Source organism: Lepus europaeus, chromosome 19 (genome assembly GCF_033115175.1).
Source record: "Lepus europaeus isolate LE1 chromosome 19, mLepTim1.pri, whole genome shotgun sequence".
In the NCBI taxonomy this organism is placed as follows: domain Eukaryota; kingdom Metazoa; phylum Chordata; class Mammalia; order Lagomorpha; family Leporidae; genus Lepus; species Lepus europaeus.
Window position 1 is genome coordinate 15,053,771 of NC_084845.1, and position 23,059 is coordinate 15,076,829.

The 23,059-nt window shown below is 58.8% G+C and overlaps 1 protein-coding gene across 1 annotated transcript; it reads right to left on the reverse strand.

Moving 5' to 3' along the window:
• Nucleotides 1–11,899: 11,899 nt before the first annotated feature.
• LRFN3 (leucine rich repeat and fibronectin type III domain containing 3) lies at nt 11,900–18,161 on the reverse strand. Its single transcript, XM_062176614.1, has 3 exons — nt 17,176–18,161; nt 14,570–16,000; nt 11,900–12,509 (listed from the first exon to the last, which is right to left on the reverse strand). Exons 2-3 carry the CDS (start codon nt 15,982–15,984, stop codon nt 12,044–12,046), a joined length of 1,881 nt encoding a protein of 626 aa, XP_062032598.1. The 5' UTR covers nt 15,985–16,000; nt 17,176–18,161; the 3' UTR covers nt 11,900–12,043.
• Nucleotides 18,162–23,059: the final 4,898 nt, after the last annotated feature.

Here is a 23,059-nt window from a genome sequence, read left to right on the forward strand (position 1 = left end):
TTGGCAGCGAAAGCTGATCTGAACTCAAGTGTGGCTGTTTATAGTTTTAATGTATCCCACTTAGTGTGAATGTTCAAACATTTCATGGCAGAGATATTAATGTTTGTGGTTATGCAAACACTCGCTGGGAGTGTTATGTAACATGTGACATTCACGTGGTATGACCATTCTAGATCCCAATGTCTGAAATGCACCTGGCCTTAGGCATTTAGGGAAGGACTCTGGACCCAAACAAATGCCTCCTTTTTTAGAGATGGCAAAAATGATGGCCAAGAAGCATGGCGTTTCCCAGGATTCAACACGCTATGATACTGACATGGAAAAGAGTTGACTTCTTGCTTGAAGACAGTGATGGTGACACTAAAGGTGTGACACTGACAAAGTGCAGAGGCTGCCTCCCTCCAGAGCAGGCCACCCACAAGTTGGAATTCAGGGAGGCTGCTGGGAAGGACCAGAGGACAATGACAGGCAGGATGGGGATGTAGGGTGGCCTAGGGGCCCAGAGGGCACCCCTGGCTTTGGCCCCTGTCTCTGATTTGGACACATGCATCAGTTTGGACACAGACACACTTTCAAGTTCTAGCTTGCCCAAGCCACGGAATCTAAACCTAATTCAGTCACTGTCATCAACTTGAGCTCTGGCTTGACCACCAGACAATTCCTTGATTCAGATACAGGTACTGTGGGCGCTTTGCAAGTGTTGTAGATACAGATTCAGCTATAGGCTTGGGCAGGGGTACAAGTGCAGGTACTGGTTCAGCCACAACCAGGGCTGCAGGAACTTGTTCTTTCACAGTCATCAGTACAGGTGCTGATTCAGCCACAGCTACACATTGAGGGTGGGCTTCATTCACAGTCACTTGGGCAAACTCTGAATGAGCCATAGCCACAGGTTCAGGTGTAGGTCCAATCAAGACCACAGGTACAAGCCTTGGTTCATCTTCAAATGTGCCCTTAAAGTTTATCTATTTATTTGAGATGAGACAGAGGGGGAGGGGGAGAGAGAGAGAGAGAGAGGAAGGGAAGGAGAGGAGAGATAGAGAGATGGAGAGAGGAGAGAGAGAGAGGAGAGAAAGAAAGATGGAGAGAGACCAAGAGCTCCTATTTGCAATGTTTAACCGCCCTAAATGCCTACAATGGTTAACTACCAAATGCCTGCAGACCCAGATGGAGTTCTGGGTTCCTGACTTTAGCCTGGCCCAGCCTTGGTGTTGTGGACAATTAAGGAATGAATCAGCAGATGGAAAATCTCCCCTTTGTTTCTGTGTGTGTCACTCTGCCTTTCAAATAAATTAAAAATAAATAAAACATTACAAGGATACGTCTGTCTGTTTGTATTAGCAGAAAGAGAAAGGTGGGGCTGAGGGAGAGCATAGAAGCAGTTGTCAGAGCTGGGTGCCGGATAGGTGCACTGAACTGGAGATCACAGATTCTATTTAAAACCATTGATTCGGGGATGGGCGTTTGGGCTAGTGGTGAAGATGCCCACACACCATATTGGAGAGCCTGGATTAGATTCCTGGCTCAGGCTCTATTTTTTTTTTAATTTATTTGACAAGTAGAGTTATAGACAGTGAGAGAGAGAGAGAGAAAGGTCTTCCTTCTGTTGGTTCACTCCCCAAATGGCCGGCACTGCGCCAATCCAAAGCCAGTAGCCAGGTGCTTCCTCCTGGTCTCCCACGAGGGTGTGGCCCTTCCAGGCCACAGCAGAGAACTGGACTGGAAGAGGAGCAACCAGGACTAGAACCCGGCGCCCATATGGGATGCCGGTGCCGCAGGTGGAGGATTAATCAAGTGAGCCCTGGTGCTGGCCCCTGGCTCCAACACTTTACTCCAGCTTCCTGTCAGCGCAGACCCTGGGAGGCAGTGATGATGGCTCAAGTCATCAGTTTCCTTCTGTCTTCATCGGAGCCCTGCAGCAAGTTCCTGACTCCTGACTATGAGCTGTTGCAGGCATTCGGGAAGTGGACCACTGGAAGGGAGTTCCCTGTGTGTATGTGTCTCTCTCTGCCTCTCCAATGAATAATTACAAAATAAAAACAGGGGCTGGCATTGTGATACAGTGGGTTAAGCTGCTGCCTGAACCACCACAATACTATACAGGCATGCCACTTTGAACCCTGGCTGCTCTGCTTCCAATCCAGCTCCCTGCTAATGTGTCTGGGAAAGCCAGCAGAAGACGACCCAAGTACTTGGGCCCCTGTCACTGACACGGGAGACATGGATGGAATTTGTGGCTCCTAGCTTTAGCCTGGTACAGCCTCAGCCATTGTGACTATCTTGGGGGTGAACCAGCAGATGGCAGATCTCTGTCTCTGTCTCTCCCTCTCTGTCTATAACTCTGCCTTTCAAATAAATAAATAAAAAAAAGAAAAGAAAAGAAAATAGCCAGAGTCAAATGTTGAAAATCTCTGTGCCAGTCAACCCAGACACATCTAGGGGGACCCATCAGGGGGCCTCAGCTCACCATGGAGACTAGTGTGGCACACGTGTGTATGTGTGTGTGTGTGTGTGTGTGAGAGAGAGAGAGAGAGAGAGAGCGAGCGAGCTCTGTGGGCAAGTGGGGACATTTTTTCCTTCCTTCTTCCCAGGGAGTGTGTTATTATTCCCATCTGTTGACATGTGAAGTTGGACATCTACTAAGCGAACTTTTAAGAGATAATCTTGCGGCCGGCGCCGTGGCTTAACAGGCTAATCCTCTGCCTTGTGGCGCTGGCACACCGGGTTCTAGTCCTGGTTGGGGTGCCGGATTCTATCCCGGTTGCCCCTCTTCCAGGCCAGCTCTCTGCTATGGCCCGGGAAGGCAGTGGAGGATGGCCCAGGTCCTTGGGCCCTGCACCCGCATGGGAGACCAGGAGAAGCACCTGGCTCCTGGCTTCGGATCAGTGTGATGCACCGGCCGCAGTGGCCATTGGAGGGTGAACCAATGGCAAAAAGGAAGACCTTTCTCTCTGTCTCTCTCTCTCACTATCCACTCTGCCTGTCAAAAAGAAAAAAAAAAAAGAGATAATCTTGCTTGTTCTGTAGAGCTTTGCATATTATCTACCACAATGGAATGCAGAGTTTTGATATGAATCAGAGGATAAGCCAGAGCGGCAGCTCCCAAGGGTAGGGATGCTGTACCTGGTGTTCATTGTCGCATCTTCAGGGCCTAGAACAAGCCTGACTCAAAGTTAGTGCAAAAAGCAAAGAAAAACATGGCTGAAAAATAGTGATAGCCAAGATCTTACTGCATGCTAGGCACTGTTCCGTTAACTTAAAAATAAAACCCCACAACCTTATGATATCTTAATATGATTATCCACCTCCAGAGAGGAGTAAATATGGGATCAGAAAGAAGAAATGACTGGTGCAAAACCACAGAGTTCGGAGCAAGATCAGAATCCTCCTAGCTCCATAGCTCAGCTCTGGATCAGTGTGAATAACTGAAGTGCATGTTTTCACTCCTACCAGTACTTCTTTGAGAGTTCTCTCCCCTCCCCCCCCCCACCTTTTTTTTTTTTTGATGGGCAGAGTTAGACAGTGAGAGAGAGAGACAGAGAGAAAGGTTTTCCTTCTGTTGATTCAACCCCCAAATGGCCGCTATGGCTGGTGCGCTGCGCCAATCCGAAGCCAGGAGCCAGGTGCTTCTCCTGGTCTCCCATGCAGGTGCAGGGCCCAAGCACTTGGGCCATCCTCCACTGCCCTCCTGGGGCCACAGCAGAGAGCTGGACTGGAAGAGGAGCAACAGTGACAGAATCCGGCGCCTCGACTGGGACTAGAACCTGGGGTGCCGGCAACGCAGGCAGGGGATTATCTTAGTGAACCGCAGCATCGCCCCTCATCTCCCTTCTTAACTGCTGGTTTTCTGAACTCGAAGAAGTCGAGTTGGGAGCCCCTGAACTCCAGGGTTACAGGAAAAGCCCAATTCCCAAAGCACGGTGTGTTCAGAACCATGGTCAGCGTCCAGCCAGGCTGAGCTAGGAACTTCTATCCAAGCAGCTCCTGAGTGTTTCAGATACAAGGCTGCCTCCTGTGTGGCCCTGGATGGTGATCTTTTTATTTATTTATTTGAAAGGCAGAGTTACAGACAGAGAGGAAGAGACAGAGAGGTCTTCCGTCTACTGGTTCACTCCCCAAATGACCCAATGACCGGAGCTGGGCTGATCTGAAGCCAGGAGCCAGGAGCTTCTTTCTGGCTCTCCCATGTGGGTGCAGGGGCCCCATGCACTGGGGCCATCTTCTGCTGCTTTCCCAGACCATTGCAGGGAGCAGGATTGGAAGTGGAGCAGCTGGAACTCAAACTGGTGCCCATATGGGATAACAGTGCTGCAGACAGTGGCTTAAGCTGCTTTACCACAGTGCCGACCCCAGGGATGGTGATGCTGCACCTTCAGCTTTCAACTGCCTTCTCTGTAAAATGGAGGTAATAAAAAGACCTGCCTCCAGGGTGACTTTGAGGAATGTAGTATATAATATACATACATTATATATATAAAATCACTTACCACTTAGCCCTTAAATCTGGACTATTTATAAATCTTTGCGAGGCAGTACAAACACACACACACACACCTCACAAAGGTGGTTAAAACTTGGGCTCTAGAAGCAAGCAAACCTGGGTCCAATTATTATCATTTTTAAAAGATTTATGGTTTTATATGAAAGCCAGAGTTATATTGAGCTGTCCTCTGCTGCTTTCCCAGGCGCATTAGCAGGGAGCTTGATTGGAAGCAGAGAAGCCAGGACTTGAACCAGCACCCGTACAGAATGCGGGTATCACAAGTGATGGCTTAACCCACTGTGCCACAACACCCACTGGGCTCACATCCTGACGCAGCTACTTTCTAGCTGTGCAAGCCAGGCAGGAGACTTGAACCTGGCCTCTTCATCCCTGCCCTGGACAAAGGAATTGTTGCCACGTCATTAGTCTGCCTCAAAGGCTGAGGGCAGGTAAAAAGCGATAATGCACAGGTAAGCACTCAGTACCAGCTATTATTGCTATTATTACGCTATCCCTTCCTGCGTCCCACTGCTCACATTTTACACTGGAATAAAGACAAAGTGTGACCTTGAGCAACAATTTCCTCTCTGAGCCCAGTGCCTGGCAGAGGGTGTGGTGCACATTTAAAAATTATAACTATTATTATTCATTCTATGAATATTTATTGAGTGCTGAGCCCTGCCATAAGCCCTTGAAATTCGACAGCAAACAAAACATTTGGGTAAAAGCCTGACCTCACGGCGCTCTCTGGAGTGAAGGGAATGTCTTGTGGCTTTGTTTAAGTGATGATCACATTTAAGTGATGTACATGGGTGTGAAAATGCATTCAGGCTGAAAACTTTAAAATTGGGCATTTAACTGCGTATCTGAACGCTTACTTAAACAGCGAACAAACCATTGTTCTCAAGGAACTAATATGTAGCAGAGAAAGATAATAGGATAATAAGCATAAAGAAAGTGATATTTGCTGTGAAAAAAAAAAAAAGTCAAGGAAAGAACTAGAGAATGTACCAGGTTGGGAGAGTGGCCATTGACATTCGGTGGTCAGGTTGGCCTCAGTAAGAAGGTGACAATGGGCTGGCACTATGGCTCAGTGAGTTAAGCTACAGTCTGCAATGCTGCATCCCACATGGGGGCTGGTTCAAGTCCCGGCCACTCTGCTTGTGATCCAGCTCTCTGCTATGGCCTGGGAAAGCAGCAGAAGATGGTCCAAGTCCTTGGGCCTCTGCCACCTGCATGGGAGACCCGGATGGAATCCCAGGTTCCTGGCTTTGGCCTCGCCCAGCCCTAGCCGTTACAGCCATTTGGAGCGTGAACTAGCAGACAGACGATCTCTCTCTCTCTCTCTCTCTTTCTCTGTCTCTCCCCTCCACCCCCCCCCCCGCCTCTCAAATAATAATAAAAAAAGGTGACATTTGCTTGCATCCCTTATGAGCACTGGTTGGAGTCCTGGTTGCTTAACTTCTGATCCAGCTTCCTACTAATGTGCCTAGGAAAGAAGTGGAAAATGGCCCAAGTGTTTGGGCTCCTACCACCCACCCAGGAGACCCGGATGGAGTTCCAAGCTCCTGGCTTCATTGCGGCCATTTAGGGGGGTGAACCAGTAGATGAAAATTTTCTCTGAGTGTCTTTCTGTCTCTTGTTCTCTGCATTTCAAATAAGTAACTGTTTTTTAAGATTTTAATTAACTTTCATTAAAAAAAAAAGGAGACATTTGATCCATAGGGATATCATGGGGATAGCAATGCAGGTGTTTCTTCCTGGTTCAGGAAGAAGAAAATAAAGTGGCCCATGTGGCTGTCACAGAGGGAGTGAGGGACACAGTGGGAGGAGACTGGATGAGGGAGGTTATGGGAGCAGGCCTTGTAGGACCTTGGAAACCACTGCAAAGGACTTGCTTTCACTGGAAGGTGGCGTGGTTTTGACTGGAGGCAGGTGGCGACTTGTGTTTTACAACTGGTTGCTCTATGAGTCACTGAATGTAATGTTATGGTTTTCCCTGAGTGACCCCAGGAATCCCATCTCCTGCTCATTTCTCATGGCCCCACCAGCTGCCCTGGGTCCTGCAGCCTGCACCTTGGTTGGTAAAGAGGCTGAACACACCCATGGGGGCCCTGCGCATCTCCTTGTGGTGTGTGGTGCTCCGCGTGCCCCTAGCCCACTTCAGTCCAAGCAGAGCCCTGAGCCCAGGCCAGACTTCGGCCAAAATGCTGTCAGTGACGAAGCTCGGAGCCAGCAAGGCTGAAGTGCCAGGGCGGAGCGGCCCGGGAGCATTGGGGCCACCAGCGCTGCCACTGGCAAAGCCGAGTTGCGAAGTGAGCTTGATGCTGGGGCTGAAGGCGCCCACTCGGGACTTGAGCGCCAAGAAGGGATCGTAAATGACACTTCGGCGGCATCTAGAGAAAAGCACCTGCGCCTGGGCAGAAGAGCGGCACCGTGGGGCGCACGGCGTGGATGGGGCAGCATGGCACCACGCCAGGGCGCAGGCAGCCCCCCCCCCCCCGTCAGCCCCAGAGACCCTGGGGCGGCAGTGGATCGGACGTGTGGCCAAAGATCTTGTGGCTTTCCTGCAAACAGTGCCTGGCAGGCCGGTAGTGACCACATCGCCTGCATGGGTCGCCCACACTTCGCAACTGAAGCGCCGGGAAGGAGTCGAGGGGCCAGAGGGCAGGGTGCTCCACACCGTCCCCCAGGACGGGCACAGTCTGTGTGAGGCGCAGGCGGGTGGGCCCACTGCCCGCCACCATGGCAAACATCTCGAGCGGGTCCCCAGGCCTCAGCGACGGCGGCAGCACCAAGTAGCAGGTGTCCTGTTGGCGCAGCGGCAGCCGCCGCGCGGTGTGCGGTGCGCGGTGTGCGGGAGGCGCCCACTCGCGTTCCTCGCCGCCCCTCCCGCTCAGGGTGCGCTGTCACTAGCGCCTCCGTGGGGGGGGGGGGGATGCGGGCGGGCGGTGGCGACACACACAGCCGGAAGTTGGGCTTCTCAGCGCCCACGTTTTCCAAGAAAGCTGTGATGAAGCGGCTGGCCTAGAAACCCACAAACTCAGCCGTGCCCGGGCACAGAGAGGCGGGAGGCGGGATAACGGGTGGGTTCTGAGGCCAAATGGGTCCAGTTCTTATCTAGACTCTGTCACTCTCTTAGGCAAGGCACCCAACTTCTGGGAGGCCAGTTACGTGGTCGTAAAAGGCGGAGTTAGTGCACACTTCCCAGAGCTCTGGGGCCATGGACAACGAGAGAGGCGGAACCACAGTGCCTGCCGCAGAAATAGACCCTTAGCAGGGCTTCCTTTGGACCGTCTGTCCTGCAAAGTTTGGCCAGTTTCCTGGTACAGGGTCTGCCCAGATAGCCCCCCTGTCCCAGCTGTCCAGGGCCCTGGCCCAAGAATCTCCACTGTGGCCAATCCCCCCCGCCCCATCACCGAACCATGCCCCAATCCTAGCCAGCACCAGCAGTCCCCTGCTGCAGGCCCAGATCAGCTCCCCAGCCCTCTGTGGCTCCCATGGGTCACTGGCTTCCCCGGGCACAGCCGGGGCATAGGGCCGTCCCTCTGCCAGGTTCCCCGTGCCCCTCCTGGCTCCAGCCTGGCCTGGAGCCATGGATCACCATGAGGACTGATTATGGGGGTGGGAAGAAGAGGCAGCAGGCGAGGGCCAGCGAGTTGGAGGGACAGGTGTGGGGAGGGGACAGCCAGCTGGGGCAGAGGAGCAAGAGCCCTGGCCTCTGAGTGTGTGGCTGGGCTGAGGGCTCTAAGTTTCTGTGACACCAACAGAGGTCAAATGGCCAGGCGGAGAAGCCAAGACCTGCAGGGCGCCCTGAGACGAGCGGGCAGGACCCCCGAGCTCCACACTGGAGCCTCGGAAGGCCGGGGTGGGGGCTGGGGGCTGGGAGCCCGGCTTCCAAGAAGGGGAATGGGTCTGGGCTCTTCTGGGTCAGCAGCAGGAGGTGGCCGGAGACTTCCCCTTCCAAGTTTGGGGAAGGAGGGGTCGTGCAAGTGACTGGTGACAGGCAGGACAGCATGGGCCTGGATGTGGGGACACAATTCCCCAGTGGCCTCACCCCACCCCCACCCCTGTGTTCCCCTAAAGTCCTGGCTGCAGAACAGTGGAGCCCCACCCCCATGGAGGATGAGGCTGAGTTTCCAGACAGGGAGAGGAAGGGACCCTGGGTACTGGTGCCACCCCTCTAGCAGGCTGCATCCCGGCCCTGTCTCCCAGGACCCCCGCCTCGGGTGGGGAGGGGGAGGATTCTAGAAGCAAGCAGCTTACTGTGTCACTTGCTTCAGATCCTTCCCTGGGGTTAGTGAGGGCACGGGACATGGGGAAGGTGCGGAGGTGGGCAGTGTGGGCTTCTCGGGGAGGGGCTCCCTTTTCCCTCCGGCCTGGCAGTGAGGGGTGGACACAGGTGCTGGGGAGGCCGCTGGGGGCAGGGAGGGGGGTAAGATGGTGGGAGGAGGCCTGGGACTCCAGAAACGCTGGGGAGCCTAGAGACTTCTCTGCAGGAGATCCTAGACCTGGGGGAGGGGCAGACCTAGGCCAGGGGCTCAGAGCAGGTCCAGCGCCGCATCCGGGGGCTGAGGGCGGTGCAGGCTGAATGGGGGTCGCCCCGAGATAGGACCTGGCAGGAAGGGCAGGTTGAGGCCAGGGTGGGACCCAGTGGCTGTGATGAGCCTGGAGGGGTGTCCCGGAAGAGGGGTCCAGGAAACTGAGACGAGCCAGGTCTGGGGTCCAGGAGGGGTGCAGGTCCCGGCAGGAGGTGAGTGGAGAAGCCGGGGCTGGGAGTGGGGAGCCACAGCAGTTAGGGAGACATTGAAGAGGGGAGTCCCAAACAGCTGCTGTGCTACCTGAGGCAGGAGAGATGGGAGTGCACCCCAGGGGCTGCACAGAGCTGAGTTGGAATACGCCCAGCAGAAAGTGCCAAGCGTGCCTTCACCTTCACAGCCTGTCCCTGCGAGCTGTCTAGGAAAAGCAAGTTACGGGGTACCTCCCCACGACGTCGGGCCCCGCGCCCCTGGCATGCAGGGGAAGGCTGCGCCGGGGTGTCTGGCCCCCACACATCCAGGGTTCTTCATGGGCCTGCCTGTACCGCTGTCTCCTCCCCAGTGCCCTCTGCAGGGGCCCTGGACACTCCCAGCCCCTTCCATAGGCTTCTAAGCCTTGCTCTTCGCCACGCCCCTGGCCCACCGTCTCCCACATAACCAGACTCCCACTCTGCCGTGGGTCCTGCCCACCCTGTCCCCTGCCCCTGTTCCAGCCTCCACATAGTCACTGCCCTCCCCCCCAGCCCACCTCACTCCCAAGGCCTTCTTCAGTCTCGTACTTCCCTGACACCCCCTAGCACATGGAGGGAAGGCCCTCTCCACCCCTCGCCTACTTAACTCTAAGCTGGGCATGCTGTGGGCCTCAGCTGAGGACTCGCCTCCTCCAGGAAGCCTTCCTCAACCTCTCTTCCAGGGTCGGGTCTCCTGGTTCTAGGGTCTAACCCTCCCACACGTCTCTCCTGTGGTCCCCTTGTCACCACGGACGCTTGTCACTGTTTAACAGTTTACTACCCACCAGATGGTGAGTGAGATGTGTGAGGGCAGGACCGGTGCTTGTATTTGGTCAGCACTACATCCCGAGCGCCTGGCACACAGTAGGTGTGCAGTAAAGATGGTTGGATTTTAAAAATGAGGGCCTAGGAACAATGAGTCTGGCTCCCCCTCCTGGCAGTAACTGGTAATGCGTAGCCCCACCAGGCACCCAATCCTCCCACTTCTAGGCCCCTTTCCTCTGGACTCATGACCTCACTCTCCTTGATGACCTCATTTGACCTTGACCAACCACGGGTAACAGGAGGAAGGACCTTGTGATGCCGCGGGGGGGGGGGGGGGAATGAACAGGTCCCTGGGACGCCACGCCCTGCCCGGGTTGGTGGACTATCATTTCCAAGGCCTAGGCTGCCCACAGAAGCTGTGGCAGGACGTAGGACTGGCCATTTCATGAGGTCAAGGTCAGGTGCACCAGGTTATGAGAACGGCCACTCCACGTGCCCTCCACATCTGCCTCACTCCCGGAGGCTGACAGGACCCACAGAGAAGCCCCACGCTGCCAACCCCATTCCTGGAGCTCCGAGGAGGCTGGCACTTCCTCGGCCCACAATCTGCTCCTACAAACCTCAGACCTGATGTGCCGGGGGACCTCGGGCAAACGCAGGGTGCGGCCCAGCGCTGCCTGGAAAGTTCCAGATCGGCCTGGAACCGGCTCCAGGCCCATGGAATCGCAGGGGCTCCCCATCTAGACTTTCCTAGCTCAGACTCGCACACCAGCTGAATGCGGCACCTGCCGAGGTCGGCCCCTGACCCGCCCTGGCTGGGGTCCTCAAGGCCTTGCTTGCCTGGCTCCCCACGCCTCTGCCTGCTCCTTGCCGCACTTAGGCTTTTCTTTGCCTCTCCTTTAACTGGGAGCCCTCCCAGAGGTGAAGGACTCCCCCTGGGCTCAGTTCCCACCTCTGCTGACAAAGCCCCGATTCTGCGCTCCTTCCGGCCTCAGACCAGCCGGGCCCCCAGGACGCCGCCCCCTGACATTCTCTGGGCGCCCGCATCCACCGAGTACCGCACTGGCTGTGGCGTCTTCCCCAAAACTGCCCTCCTCCCTGGTCCTGGATCAGGGCAGCCCGCCCGCCCCCTCCCCCCACTACAGCCAGAGCCTGCTCTGCACCTTCCCTCCCCCATGGCCCACCCACTCTGCCTCTCCATCACCCTCCGAATTCTCCTCCCCCCAGCCCTGTCCTCACCCACCCAGCTCCCTGCCCTGGCTTCCCCAAGCTCCCGGGCTTAAGTCTTCCTCGCCCACCCAGTGTACCCTCCTCACTAAAGCTCCAGCTCCCTCCCTTGCATAGAATCCTCCATGGCTCCCCAGTACTCTTAGGCCAGAGTGAGAACTCTTCAACCTAGGGGTCCTGGCCCCTGCCCCACCCCTACCGCAGCACCCCAGTGCCTGGGACACACTAAGCCCCGACTCGTGCCTTCTGCCTGGGACAGCTTTCCTGTGGTCACCTCTTGCAGATGTCATTCTCAGAGCATAATTCTCCTCCTCCTGGAAGCCTTCCTTGACCACTCCCTCTTCTGGGCTATCCCAAAACCCTATGCTTCCCCCAGGACCACCTTCCTGGTCACTCTGCGCTCTCACTGTCTGGAGCTGTGTCTGTCATTGGACCTGAGGACTCACCCAGCCCAGGGCATGCCCAGAGTGGACACTCGAGGAAGGTCTTGGCTGAATGGCTGGCCACCTCCTCCAGGGACCTCCGACTGCACTGGGGGTGGGGGTGCCTTTCCCCAGCGGAGGCGATCCCCAGCCCCAGCCCCCTTGCACGACCCTCTGCACCGCCACAGAGACAAGGGGCAAGAGCCCAGGCCCAAGCTTAGAAAAATAGGACTTTCTTGTTGTGCCCCGGTGCCCCCATACCCTCCCCATCAGAGTTTTAAAAACCGTGAGCGATTTGGTGAGTCTGAGGCAAGGTCCGTGGGGTCTCCGGGTCCTGCTGTGCCCGGGGCCAGAGGAGTCGTAGAGGTGGGCGCCCGGCTAGGGCCCCGCAGGTTCATGGCTGGGCCCCCAGGGCTCGCAGTCCAGCTGGACCACGGTGTGGGCCCTGGGCGCGGCGGGCTCAGGGGCAGGTGCGGCGGGCGCCGGGCCCAGGGCGCCGTTGGTCTGGGAGCAGACGCTGCTGACGGGCGCGGTCGCCTTGGCCTTGCCCGGGGGCTGGCCGCCGTGCACCTTGTAGCGCATGAGCAGCACGAAGATGAAGACCAGGACGGACGCCACGATGACACCACCCAGCGCGATGATCATCGTGCCGCCCAGGAAGGGTGCGTGCGGGGCACCGCACGGCCGCAGCGCGGGTTCTGTGGAGAAGCGGGCGCAGCCCACGGGCCGCGTGGCCGTCAGCCCGGTGGCGCCATCCTCGTACACGGCCAGGACGCACAGATCGTAGGTGCGGCCTGACGCCAAGTCGCTGAGCAGGAAGGAGTGGCTGTCCGCGGGGATCATCCTGCAGGGGCGGGCAAGGGGGGGGTCAGGTCTCGCACTGCCCGGCAGCCGCCCCTGCACCCCCCAGCCCCTGCTGCAGGCTCCCCCCTCAGTGCACTCTAGCCCATCGAGCCCCCCTCGAACCTACACCACAGCCAATTTCCCTCCCCATTTGTGTCTGACACCTGCAGCCAAGTACCCTCCCCCACAGCCTGCCCCCCACCATGTGCCTCTGTTTCCCTCTAAGCTCCATGCCCGATTTCCTTTTAGTCTTTTGCCCAATCCCCAACTCCCTGCATCGTGCCCACTACCCCAGTTCCCCCAGTGCCCCTGCCCAGCCCCAGCCGGCTTCATCTGGTCCCACTGCCCAGTTTCTCTGCAGTGCGCCACCAGCGTTCTCCTGTTTCATTTTACTCATCCATCCAACTGTCTAAAGCCCCTGCTGCTCTGCCCCCAGACACCTCTGGGGTTCACTGCCCAGTTTGGGTTGAACCCTGTCTGACTTCCCCGTTTCCTCCTCGTCTCGCTCCCCCATCCTCAATTCCCCTCTGACCTCCCCTCCCGACCTCCCTCCAGCCCCTCACTCAGTCTCCCTCCAGCCCTGGCTTCCCCCCAGGGTTCAGAGGACTGCTCGATGATGTCCCTGCACTCCTGTCGCCGGACTTCCCCTGACTGCCAACAGATTCGCCCAGCCCCACTGCCTATCCCTGTCCCCGTGTGTCGCCTGCTTCCCAGGGCACCCTGTCGTCTGCTTCCCTTCTCATCAAACTACCATGGCTCCGCCACCCCTGCTGACTTCTTTTTCTCTCTGCTGCCTGATTTCATTCCAGTTCCTTTTCATCTCTCCTGCCTGGCTCCCCTTTATCTCCTTTTATCCTCGCCACCCAATCCCACTGTATCTCCTGGTGGGGCAGGGCATTCTGTTGGAGACCTATCTTGCAATTTGGTCTGTTCCTGAACAGTTTAAATAGCAGAGGAACCGGCCACTCCTGGTCTGCCTGTTGGAGCGTGACCGTCCCATCCTCCGCCCGGCGAGGTAGCCGGGACCTGTGTGATATTCAGCGGGGAGCCCTCTGTGGGCTGAGTTGTCTGAACAAAGGACTGGACCAAGCCCACTGGGTTGCTAGGACCGAGAGGGAAATCAAGTGACATCTTCACATGTGGTCTCGGGGAGCAGAGGGGCTCCAAGGCCTGGCTTATCTAAGGTGCCCTCCCTCTGGGGCAGCCGGGCCTCAGAGGCTGCTCTGCGGGCCCAGCCTGGCGCTGAGGGCAGGGGGTCGCCCGCAGTTGTCCGTGCCAAGCTGGAACTTGCTGAGCAGTAGCCACAGCAGTGGACCAGCTGCCCTCGGGCTGTGGGGGGCAGAGGAGGTGCTGACCCGCTCCCCGCAGTGTGTGAACCATAGGCTTTGTGTCTGCAGGGATGGAAGGGGAGAAGGGAGCCCCGCCCTCTACCCTCGGGAATGGCAAACTCAATATCCCTGCCTCGCTAGCAAACACTTGGAACTAGATTTAATTTGATTTAGAAAATCAAAAGTTCAGATGTCATCGTATGAGAACCCCAAAGGCAGGGTCGGCTCTCGCTGCCCAAACTCGAGCCCGGTCTCCGATTACCGTCCTCGGCCCAGCGCCCCTGCTGATGCCCCTGCTCCCAGGGCCGCCAGCGATCCTTGCCTCATCTCCCGTTCTTCCTGCTGCCCTCTCGCCTGGACAACCTGGCGGTCCCCTCTCTCCCCCTCACGTTCACTTTTATCCACCCCTCCAGCAACACGCTTGCCTCTTAATGTTTGTTACCACGTACTCTCGCTGCCTGCTTTCTTCCACTTACTCTCGCTGCCTGATTTCTTGTGTTATTATTGCTTGATCTTTCTTAGCCTGGTTTATTTTTAGTTTTTGCCCATTTATTTTATCCTGTCCCGCTACCCCGGTGGCCAGATTTCTCTGACCCTTGCTGCCTGTTGTCCCTGCCGCCTCTGTAACCTCGCGTTTGTCAGCTGTGTGCGTCAGTCTGGGCGATGAGCAGGTGCACCCCTGTGCCCCCACCCCGGCTCCCTTCCCAAGTTGCCCCACTGCCAGGCCCTGCACCTGTACACGAGGATGTCATCAGCCGAGCTGTTGTACTGGATCTGGTACATGCGGATGCCGGGGAGGGGCTGCTGCTCCGGCCACTGGACGAGGGCAGCGGTGGCCCCGTGCTCAGTCACCTGGACGCCCCGGTCGGTGGGGGACACGGTGTCAGCCACCTTTGCGGAGGCAGAGGCGGCGGAGGGCGGGGTGAGGGCATCCGGCTCCCCGTCCCGCGGGGGGTCACAGCTGGTGCTGTTGGCTAGCTGGGGGGGCGGGGGAGGACCCACGGTCAGTTCCACGGCGGCCGTGGCCTCGCCAGCCGCGTTGGCGGCGATGCAGGTGAAGATGCCGCCGTCGCCCGGCTCGGTCACCAGCAGCTCCAGGGTCCCGTTAGGGAAGGCACGGGCTCGGCTCGAGTTGCCCAGCAGCCGGCCCTGGGGTGACACCCAGCGCACGCGGGGCTCCGGGTCCCCCACAGCCCGGCAGCGCAGGGCGGCCGGCCGGCCCGCGGGCACCGCCAGGGGCGGCGAGCGGTGGGTCACCACGGGCGGCTCGCACACAAACTCCTCCTCACCCACGGCCCAGAAGTAGCGGCCGCCCAGGGCAGGAGGCGAGGCGCAGGCCTCCAGGTCGTCCTCCCGCGCCAGGCGCCGCAGCCACACCAGCTCACAGTTGCAGTGCAGCGGGTTCCCGCCGAAGGCCAGCACCAGGGCGGAGGCCGGGGAGCCCCGGGGCCTGGCGAGCAGCGGCAGGCGGGAGAAGAGGGGGTCGGGCGGGATGGTGGTGAGGCGGTTGGAAGTCATGTCCAGCCGTGCCAGCTTGTGCAGGCGGGAGAAGGCACCGGCGGGCACGGACGCCAGCAGGTTGTGGTCGAGGCCCAGCGTGTTGACGTTGCCCAGGCGGCCCAGGGCCTCCCAGGGCAGCTGCTCCAGGTTGTTGTAGGACAGGTCGAGGTCCTCCAGCGTCTCGGCGCAGTCGTCCAGGGCTCCGGCCGCCAGTGCCGCCAGCTGGTTATTGCTTAGGATGAGGTGGCGCAGGTTCACCAGGCCGCGCAGCTGGCCCTCGCCCAGCGAGGTCAGCCGGTTGCCGTCCAGGTGCAGGGCGCGCAGGGCGCGCAGGTCGGCGAAGGCTCCGGCCGCCACGTGGCGGATGGTGTTGCGGGACAAGCTCAGGTGCAGCAGGCCCGTCATGTTGGCCAGGTCGCGGCGGCGCACGGCCGCGATGAAGTTGTCGGCCAGGCGCAGCTCGGCCGCCCGGCGGTCCAACGAGGGTGGCACGAACAGGAGGCCGGCCCCCGGGCACAGCACGCTCAGGGGCAGTGACTGGGTCTGGCAGCGGCAGCGACGGGGACACGGGCTGGGCGTGGCCGGCTGGGGTGGAGACGAGGCGGGGGCCAGCGGCAGCAGGCAGAGGAGCAGCGGGAGGACGGCCATCGCGGGCAGGGGCGGCCTGTGGGGAAGGTGGGGGCCGGGAGAGGGACGTCAGGGCAGGTTGAGGCCAGAGGGGGGTCTCTGGGGGACCTGGGGGGTGGGCTGAGACAGGAGAGAAGACGACAAACGAGGCTAAGGCAGAAGAGCTGGGCAGAGAGAGGAGTGGTCAGTGCCGGCGGAAGCCAGCGGAGACGGTCAGACTCCGGGCTGGGTCTGGAGGGACCCAGGGAACAGAAGGAGGATGGCCAGAGACCGGGAGTGCTGGGTATGGTGGGTGCAGGGCTTTGAATGTGGTCACAGGGATGGGTAGTGTTGGCCGTAGGGGCCAGAGGTGGCCAGGGTGGTGGGGATGATCGGAAGAGGTGAGATAGGACCAGGGGAGAGGTGGTTGGGTGGCCAGGAGGTGAGCGAGGGTTGGAGCTGGCAAGGTGCTCAGAGGGAGAAGGGAGGGAGGGACAGGTCAGCGTGTCGGCGACCAGGACGGCGGGGCAGCATAAGGTCCCCGAGGGGACAAGGCATCTGAGGGAGCTAGGGCAGCCCAAGGCATTAGAAATGATCAGAGAGCATTCAGGAACGGGCGGGGTAGGGGTGGAGAGAGAGGGAGAGAGCGAGCAAGCGACAGCAGTAAAGGCCAGGGTGGCCAGGTGGTTGTAGACTGGGAGAGTTGGTGGAAACTGGCTGCAGAACCAGCGAGGAAGCTGTAGAGGGGGCTGGCTGGGGAGAGCTGGACAGAGATGTCAGGGGAGCTGGAGACGGCCGCAGACCACAGCCGACAGTCAGGGGCGAGCAGAGGGCGAGAGGGCTGGGGGGGCACGACTGGGGAACGGTCCTTGGGAGAAGCAGCGCACACAGGGAGCTGGACGGGGCGGTCAAAGATGACCAGAGAGAAGCGAACGGAGGTGGCCGCTGAGACAGGCGGCTGGCGACGGCCACACAGGACAGATGGTGACAAGCTGGGCGTGGGGGTGAGGGGGGTCAGAGGCCTGGAGCGGCCATCAGCGGGGGATGAGAAGGTCAGAGAGGGGCAGGGCTGGCCACGTGTCCAGAGAGTGTTGGAGGTGGGCCCTGGGGGGCTGTCTCCCCCACCCCGGAAGCCCACAGTGCCTAAGGGAACCTGGCCCTCATCTTCCTCCACCCCCAGCCACAAAGCTCCTCCCGGGCCCTCCCCACCATGGAAGACCCCCAGCATCTTACCTGAGCTGGAAGCCGCCCCAGGGAGCAGAGTCCTCTGGCTCCAAGGGGGTCAGAGGTCAGGGCACTGGAGGGGGTGTCTGGTCATCCCTTCGCGACCCAAAGGCTTCTGGGGTGGGACCGTGTGTTGTATCTCAGCTCAGATCTGTGGCCATGAAATCTCCAGACCTGAAAGGTTGGGGTCCCAGACCCCCCAGATATTACTAGTTCTCTCTAAGGGTCCGGTTTTAAGAGACCCAGGCCCCAGGTTGCGTTGTTTAGGGTCAGGGTCTCCCAGCTCCAGTCTTGGGATGCAAAACAGCCAAGCCTGGGCGCTTAGTGTGTGAGTCCGAAGCCCAATCCTGGGAATCCAAAGCTGGGGTTCTGCGTCCAGATATCGGGGTGCTGAGTTAAGGTATGGAGGTCTCTAGTCCCACATTTCAGCATCAGATTTGCAGCAAGCACTTCAGGCCCATGTCCAGGTTCAGGCCTCTTGGAATTCCATGGTTCAGAGCTGGAAGTCCGAGGCCTACATCCCAGGGTTCGGGTCCCAACGAGTGGGTTCCAGGGTAGAGACTGAAAAATCCAATCTGGGATTTCAAGGTCCCAGGCACAGAATTCAGAGTTCAGCTCCAGATCTGAGGTCTGAGATGCCCAATCTTGAGGTCTTGGTTTCAATTCATGGGGTTCAGGTTCCAAATCTTGGGGTCCCAGGGACCGAGGTTGGGATTCCAGCTCCAGATGCTGGGGTCCAGGCACCGGGTCTCGGGGATCTATCCCCAGATCTGGGTACCAGGCTCGGATTTCCAGGTGTCTTGATCCAGTCTGGGGGTGCAGGCCCCCGGTGCCGGGGTGCAGGGCCTGGTCTGGGGCGGCGGCGTGCCGGCTTGCTTTCCAGGCTGCGGCTGGCCGGGAAGGAGGGGGTCGGCTGCAGTGGGTAGGGGGGCGACCAGGCAGCCCCAGGGCCGGGGTGGGGCGAGGCCCGGTCGCGGACGGACAGACAGGGACACGCGGGATGGGGGCACCGCAGCGCAGGTGGGGGCGAAGGGGGGAGGGGCCGCGCTCAGAGACCCCTCCCCCGCCGGGGCCGGGGCGGGGGCCGGGCGGGGGCCGGGCAGGCGGGCCGGGTCCAGGAGCTCCCGCGGCCTCCTCGCCGGGAACCCAGGGCCGCGCGCGCGCCCGCGCTTAAAGGCGCAGGCCCCGCGCGCGCCCGCGCTTAAAGGCGTAGGCAGCACCCCCCCCTTCAAAGGCGCACCCCTAGCCCCACCCCTCGAAGAGTCGCCCTGAGTGCTGGGAGCCAGAATCCCGGGGTCCGGAGAGACTGAGACAGACAGACGCAGAGTGAGGGAGAGAGACAGAGACAAAAAGCAGACTTAGATGGAGGGACTGGGAGGAGTAGAGAGGCTGAGAGAGAGAGAGAAACACATGTTCATGGAAATACGGGGGCAAGGAGAGACTCAGAGACAGAGACGCCAGAGACAGGGACAAGTCCGGGAAAGCCGGGCAGAGGTGGAGAAAGACAGGTGCACAGAAGCGGGCGTGGCTCTAACGCAGGGGCGGGGCGGGGTAGTGCGGGCGCCTGTGTGTCCAGCACTCACTCAGCTGTGAGGTAACCCCCATCCTTCAGCCCCCAGACCTGTCTCCCTCTGCCCCCCTGTGTAGCACCACCTCCGTGGGAGGTCCTCCCACAGTTTCCTTACCTGGGCCACGCCCAGTTCCAGGCCTGATCTTGCAGGCCGAGAGGAAAACTTGGCTCCATGAGCCCGGGCCCTCTGGGATTAGGGATAGCCCTAGAGACACATGGACTGCATGTCCTGGAGAGGAGGAAGACCGGAAACAGGACAGAGGCAGGGGGCTGGCGGTGTTGACCCAGAGAAATGTGTCTGCTGTTTCCTTTCCTTCCACTCAGTCCCACTGCGCCATGAAGACCCTGCTTGGAGTGGCGCCCACCCGTGACTCACCAGGAGCTGTGTCTGCCCATCCCAATGCCTGGGAGAGGGTGCGGGGGGCGTCCCGCAGGAAGAGGGGCATGGGAACCTGCTTAGAGCGATGTGGGGCACCCGATCTCCTGGGAGGAGGCACGGCCTTGGCCGAGGCAGCCTCAGGGACCTGCGGGACCCCCTACCTGAGTGCAGGAGTATGGCGACCTTGGGGGAGGGAGGTGTGTGTGCTGGAGTCCCCACAGCACACTTTGGCTCCTCCCACTTACGAGGACTGAAAAATTGTAGCTAAAATTAACTGAGCCCTAGGGCCCGTCTTTCCACATCATTAGCGAGGTTCATCTGTGTTCCTGGCCCAGCACGGGGGACACCCGCCAAGCTGAACAAGGCTGCAGAAGCTTCAGAGAGGCAACAGCCGTGGTGGAGCGGGTTAGACAGGGACAGGCATGGAGACCATCCCAAGACAAGGGCGGGGCTTAGGATTCAGTGGAACCCGGGCCAGTACCATCGCGCAGTAGGTTAATCCTCCACCTGTGGCGCCAGCCTCCCATATGGGCGCCAGTTCTAGCCCCGGCTGCTCCTCTTCTAGTCCAGCTCTCTGCTGTGGCCCAGGAGGGCAGTGGAGGATGGCCCGGGTGCCTGGGCCCCTGCACCTGCATGGGAGGCCAGGATCGGCACAATGGCGGCCGTTGCGGCCATTTGGGGAGTGAGCCAACGGAAGGAAGACCCTTCTCTCTGTCTCTCCCTCTCACTGTCTATAACTCTAACTCTCAAATAAATAAAAAAAATCTGATGATTTGGAGGGAGATCCCAGGGAGGGAGACAGGGGAGCGAGAAACCTGATAGAGGAGCTTCTCTGGGCAGCAGGGGCTCAGATCTGCAGGAGAACTTTCAGGAACTCTGTAGAACACACAGGAGTTGCTCCCTCGTTTCCACAGCCAAGTTCAGAGAAGTGGGGGCACTTACCCCCCGTCTAGCCCCCCTTGCAGGGTGGTTTTCCCCGTGGGGAGTGGGAGTGGAACCGAGAGCCGGCTCACAGCGAGGTGGAAAAGCAGGCGGGGAGCTCTGCTGGGCTGAGCAACGGGCTCACAGTGTAGCCCTTCCGGATCCGCTGGATCTCAGGCCGACCGGAGATTCTGATCCAGTAGGTCTAAGGGGGGCTCAGACATGGGCATTTGTAAAAAGATTTATTTACTTATTTGGAAGAGAGAGAGAGAGAGAGAGAGAGAGAGAGAGAGAATCTTCCATCCTCTGGTTCACTTCTCCTGCTTTCTCAGGCTCATTAGCAGACAGCTGGATCAGAACTGGAGCGGCTGGGACTCGAACCGGCACCCATACGGGCTGCTGGTGTTGCAGGCAGCAACTTAACCCACTGTGCCACAATGCCAGCCCCAACCATTTGCATTTTTAACAAGTTCCCAGCGCAGGCCTGTGGAGAGCAGTAAAGATGCTGCCATCGGGGACACCCACGCCCCATATCTGAGCGCCTGGTTGGGGTCCTGGCTCCTCTGCTTCTGACCCAGCCTCCGGCTAATGTGCACCCTGGGAGGCAGCAGGTGATAGCACTGGTATTTAGATCTCTGCTACCTGCCCACACGAGAGACCCAGACTGAACCCCAGGCTCCTGGCTTCTGCCTGGCCCGACTGGCTGCTCTGAGCATTTGGGGCAGTGAATCAGTGGATGGAAGATCTTGCTGCGTCTCTCAAGTAAAATGAAAGCAAATGAATAAAAATTGAAAGAAAGAAAACACAATTTCCTAGGTGCTGCTGCAGCTACTGCTGAGGTCCTGGCTTGGAGACTCATGAACGTGAACATGGCGAGGACATGGGCTAGCAGACGCACAGGCTGGAGAGACTGTGATGCGGAAGGCCCAAGTCCTGGCCACCAGGGGAATTACAGAGCAACGGAATAGGCCAGAGTGGCCCCGAGCAGGTGTGGGGCCCCGCAGGCGGAGTCCAACCCCTGTTCCTCATGCCAAGCCTGGGAGGCTTCCTGGAATAGGTGGCTGTTATGCCGAGGCCTGAACGACAAGGTGTAGGAAGGGGCTGTGCTGTCGGTGAGCGGCTCGCCTGTGCCTTCACGCCACAGCAGTGCAGCCTGGGGGTGCCTGGGGTGCCCGCACGTGCCGTGTGTGTCTGCGTCATTAGCTGCTGGAAGGTGATCCTGGTGGGATGGCTGTTTGGGGGACTCCGCTTAATTACTGTATTTGCTTAATTGCTACATCTGGAGAAGGGGCCGGAAGCAGCAGAAACAGCCACAGCAGAAAGAATGAGATTAAATTGCCTGAGAGCCGAGGGGGCCCTGCGGGGGCGATGGCTCAGACCCACACGCAGCCCCGTGCACACAGAATACACCCGAATATCCAGAGACACGCTCGGTTCACACCCACACACGCGCAGGCACACCGGGAGTTCTGAGGCTCACCCGAGCACCCGCACACAGGCATCTGGAACACACAGACCCTTGGACTCACCCTTCAGACACACAGCCGTGCACTGCACACACACGCAGCCTCACCCCAGGCGTGGCCAAACCACACATCCACACAAGAAACACCTTCGTGGATTCACATTAAACAGCCACAAGGGGTGGGCATACACGCTTGCACACACACACACACAGACACACCTGAGTGCACGTGCCTGCACACTCAGATCCATGAGGTCAGTCCGCCTGGCCCCCACAAGGTCACTTTCTGGGCAGGTGTTTGGAGCAGTGTTTAAGGCACCACTTAGGATTGCCTACATGCCATAGCAGTGTTCCTGGGTTTGAGTCTTGCCCCCCCCTTTTTAAGATTTATTTATTTATTTGAAATGCAGAGTTACAGAGAGGCAGAGGGGGGGTTGTCTTCCATCCACTGGTTAACCCCCCAGATGGCTGCAATGGTGGGAGCTGCGCCAATGCGAAACCAGGAGCCAGGAGCTTCCTCCGGGTCTCCCACGTGGGTGCAGGGGCCCAAGGACTTGGGCCATCTTCTACTGCTCTCCCAGGCCATAGCAGAGAGCTGGATCAGAGGTGGAGCAGCCAGGACTAGAACCGGCGCCCATATGGGATGCCGGCACTGCAGGTGACAGCTTTACCAGATATGCCACAGCGCCGGCACCCTGGCTCCACACTTCTGATGCCGGCTTCTTGTGAATGTGCAGCCCGCAAGGCTCACAGACATTTGGCCCCTGCCACTCGTGTGGGAGACAGATGGAATTTCTGGCTCCCCCTGCAGCCTGGCCCAGCCCTGGCTGTTGCTGGCACTTGGGCAGTGAACCAACAGATGGATGAAGCTCTGTGTCTGCCTCTGCCTTTCAAATAAATACTTCAAATTTATGTATTTTTAAAAGGTCACTTTATAAAGGGACTTTGGCCCCTTCCATGTCCCAATTTTATTCAAGCAAAGTTGGGGGGGTCACGGTGATGTCCTCTGATGCCTCAGCCAGCCCCTGTCAACCCAGGTCCGGCCGGTGGGGTGCACACAAAAGGGCGCGGAGGACTCTGGGAACTCCCTTCAAAGATCAGGCTGACGGTGCACCTGGACATAGTAGGGTCAACAGAGCGGGCGCCAAGGAGAGCACGCTCCCTGCGCACACACGCACCCCACCAGGTCAGAGCAGCGGGCCCCAGGAGGGCGCCGCTTTCTCCAGGCCACCAGCCCCCCACCCCCACCCCAGGCAGAGAGCTGAACACAACTCTCAGAATCCTTCAGGAAATGCGGCTCCCGGCTTGGCAGAAGAGCCCGGAAGGCCGTGGGGGGGGGGGGGGGCTTACATATGCGCAAAGAACAGAGGGAAATCCCACGATAGCTTTTTAAAATAGATTCGTTTGAAAGGCAGAGAGAGAGCAAGAGAGAGAGGAGAGAGAGAGAAGACAGTTGGGGAGTAGGTATTTTGCCCCAGTGGGTTAGGCCACTGCTTGGAACACCCACACCCTGTATCGGCGCCCCAGGGCTCTGCTTCTGATCCAGCTTCCTGCTAAC

Bases quoted from the DNA above. Each gene is read 5' to 3' on its own strand.
- LRFN3 (XM_062176614.1), bottom strand. From the start codon at position 15,984: ATGGCCGTCCTCCCGCTGCTCCTCTGCCTGCTGCCGCTGGCCCCCGCC. The intron at 12,510-14,569 runs GTGCAGGGCCTG...CCGCCCCTGCAG, and splicing joins GATGACATCCTCGTGTACAG to GATGATCCCCGCGGACAGCC.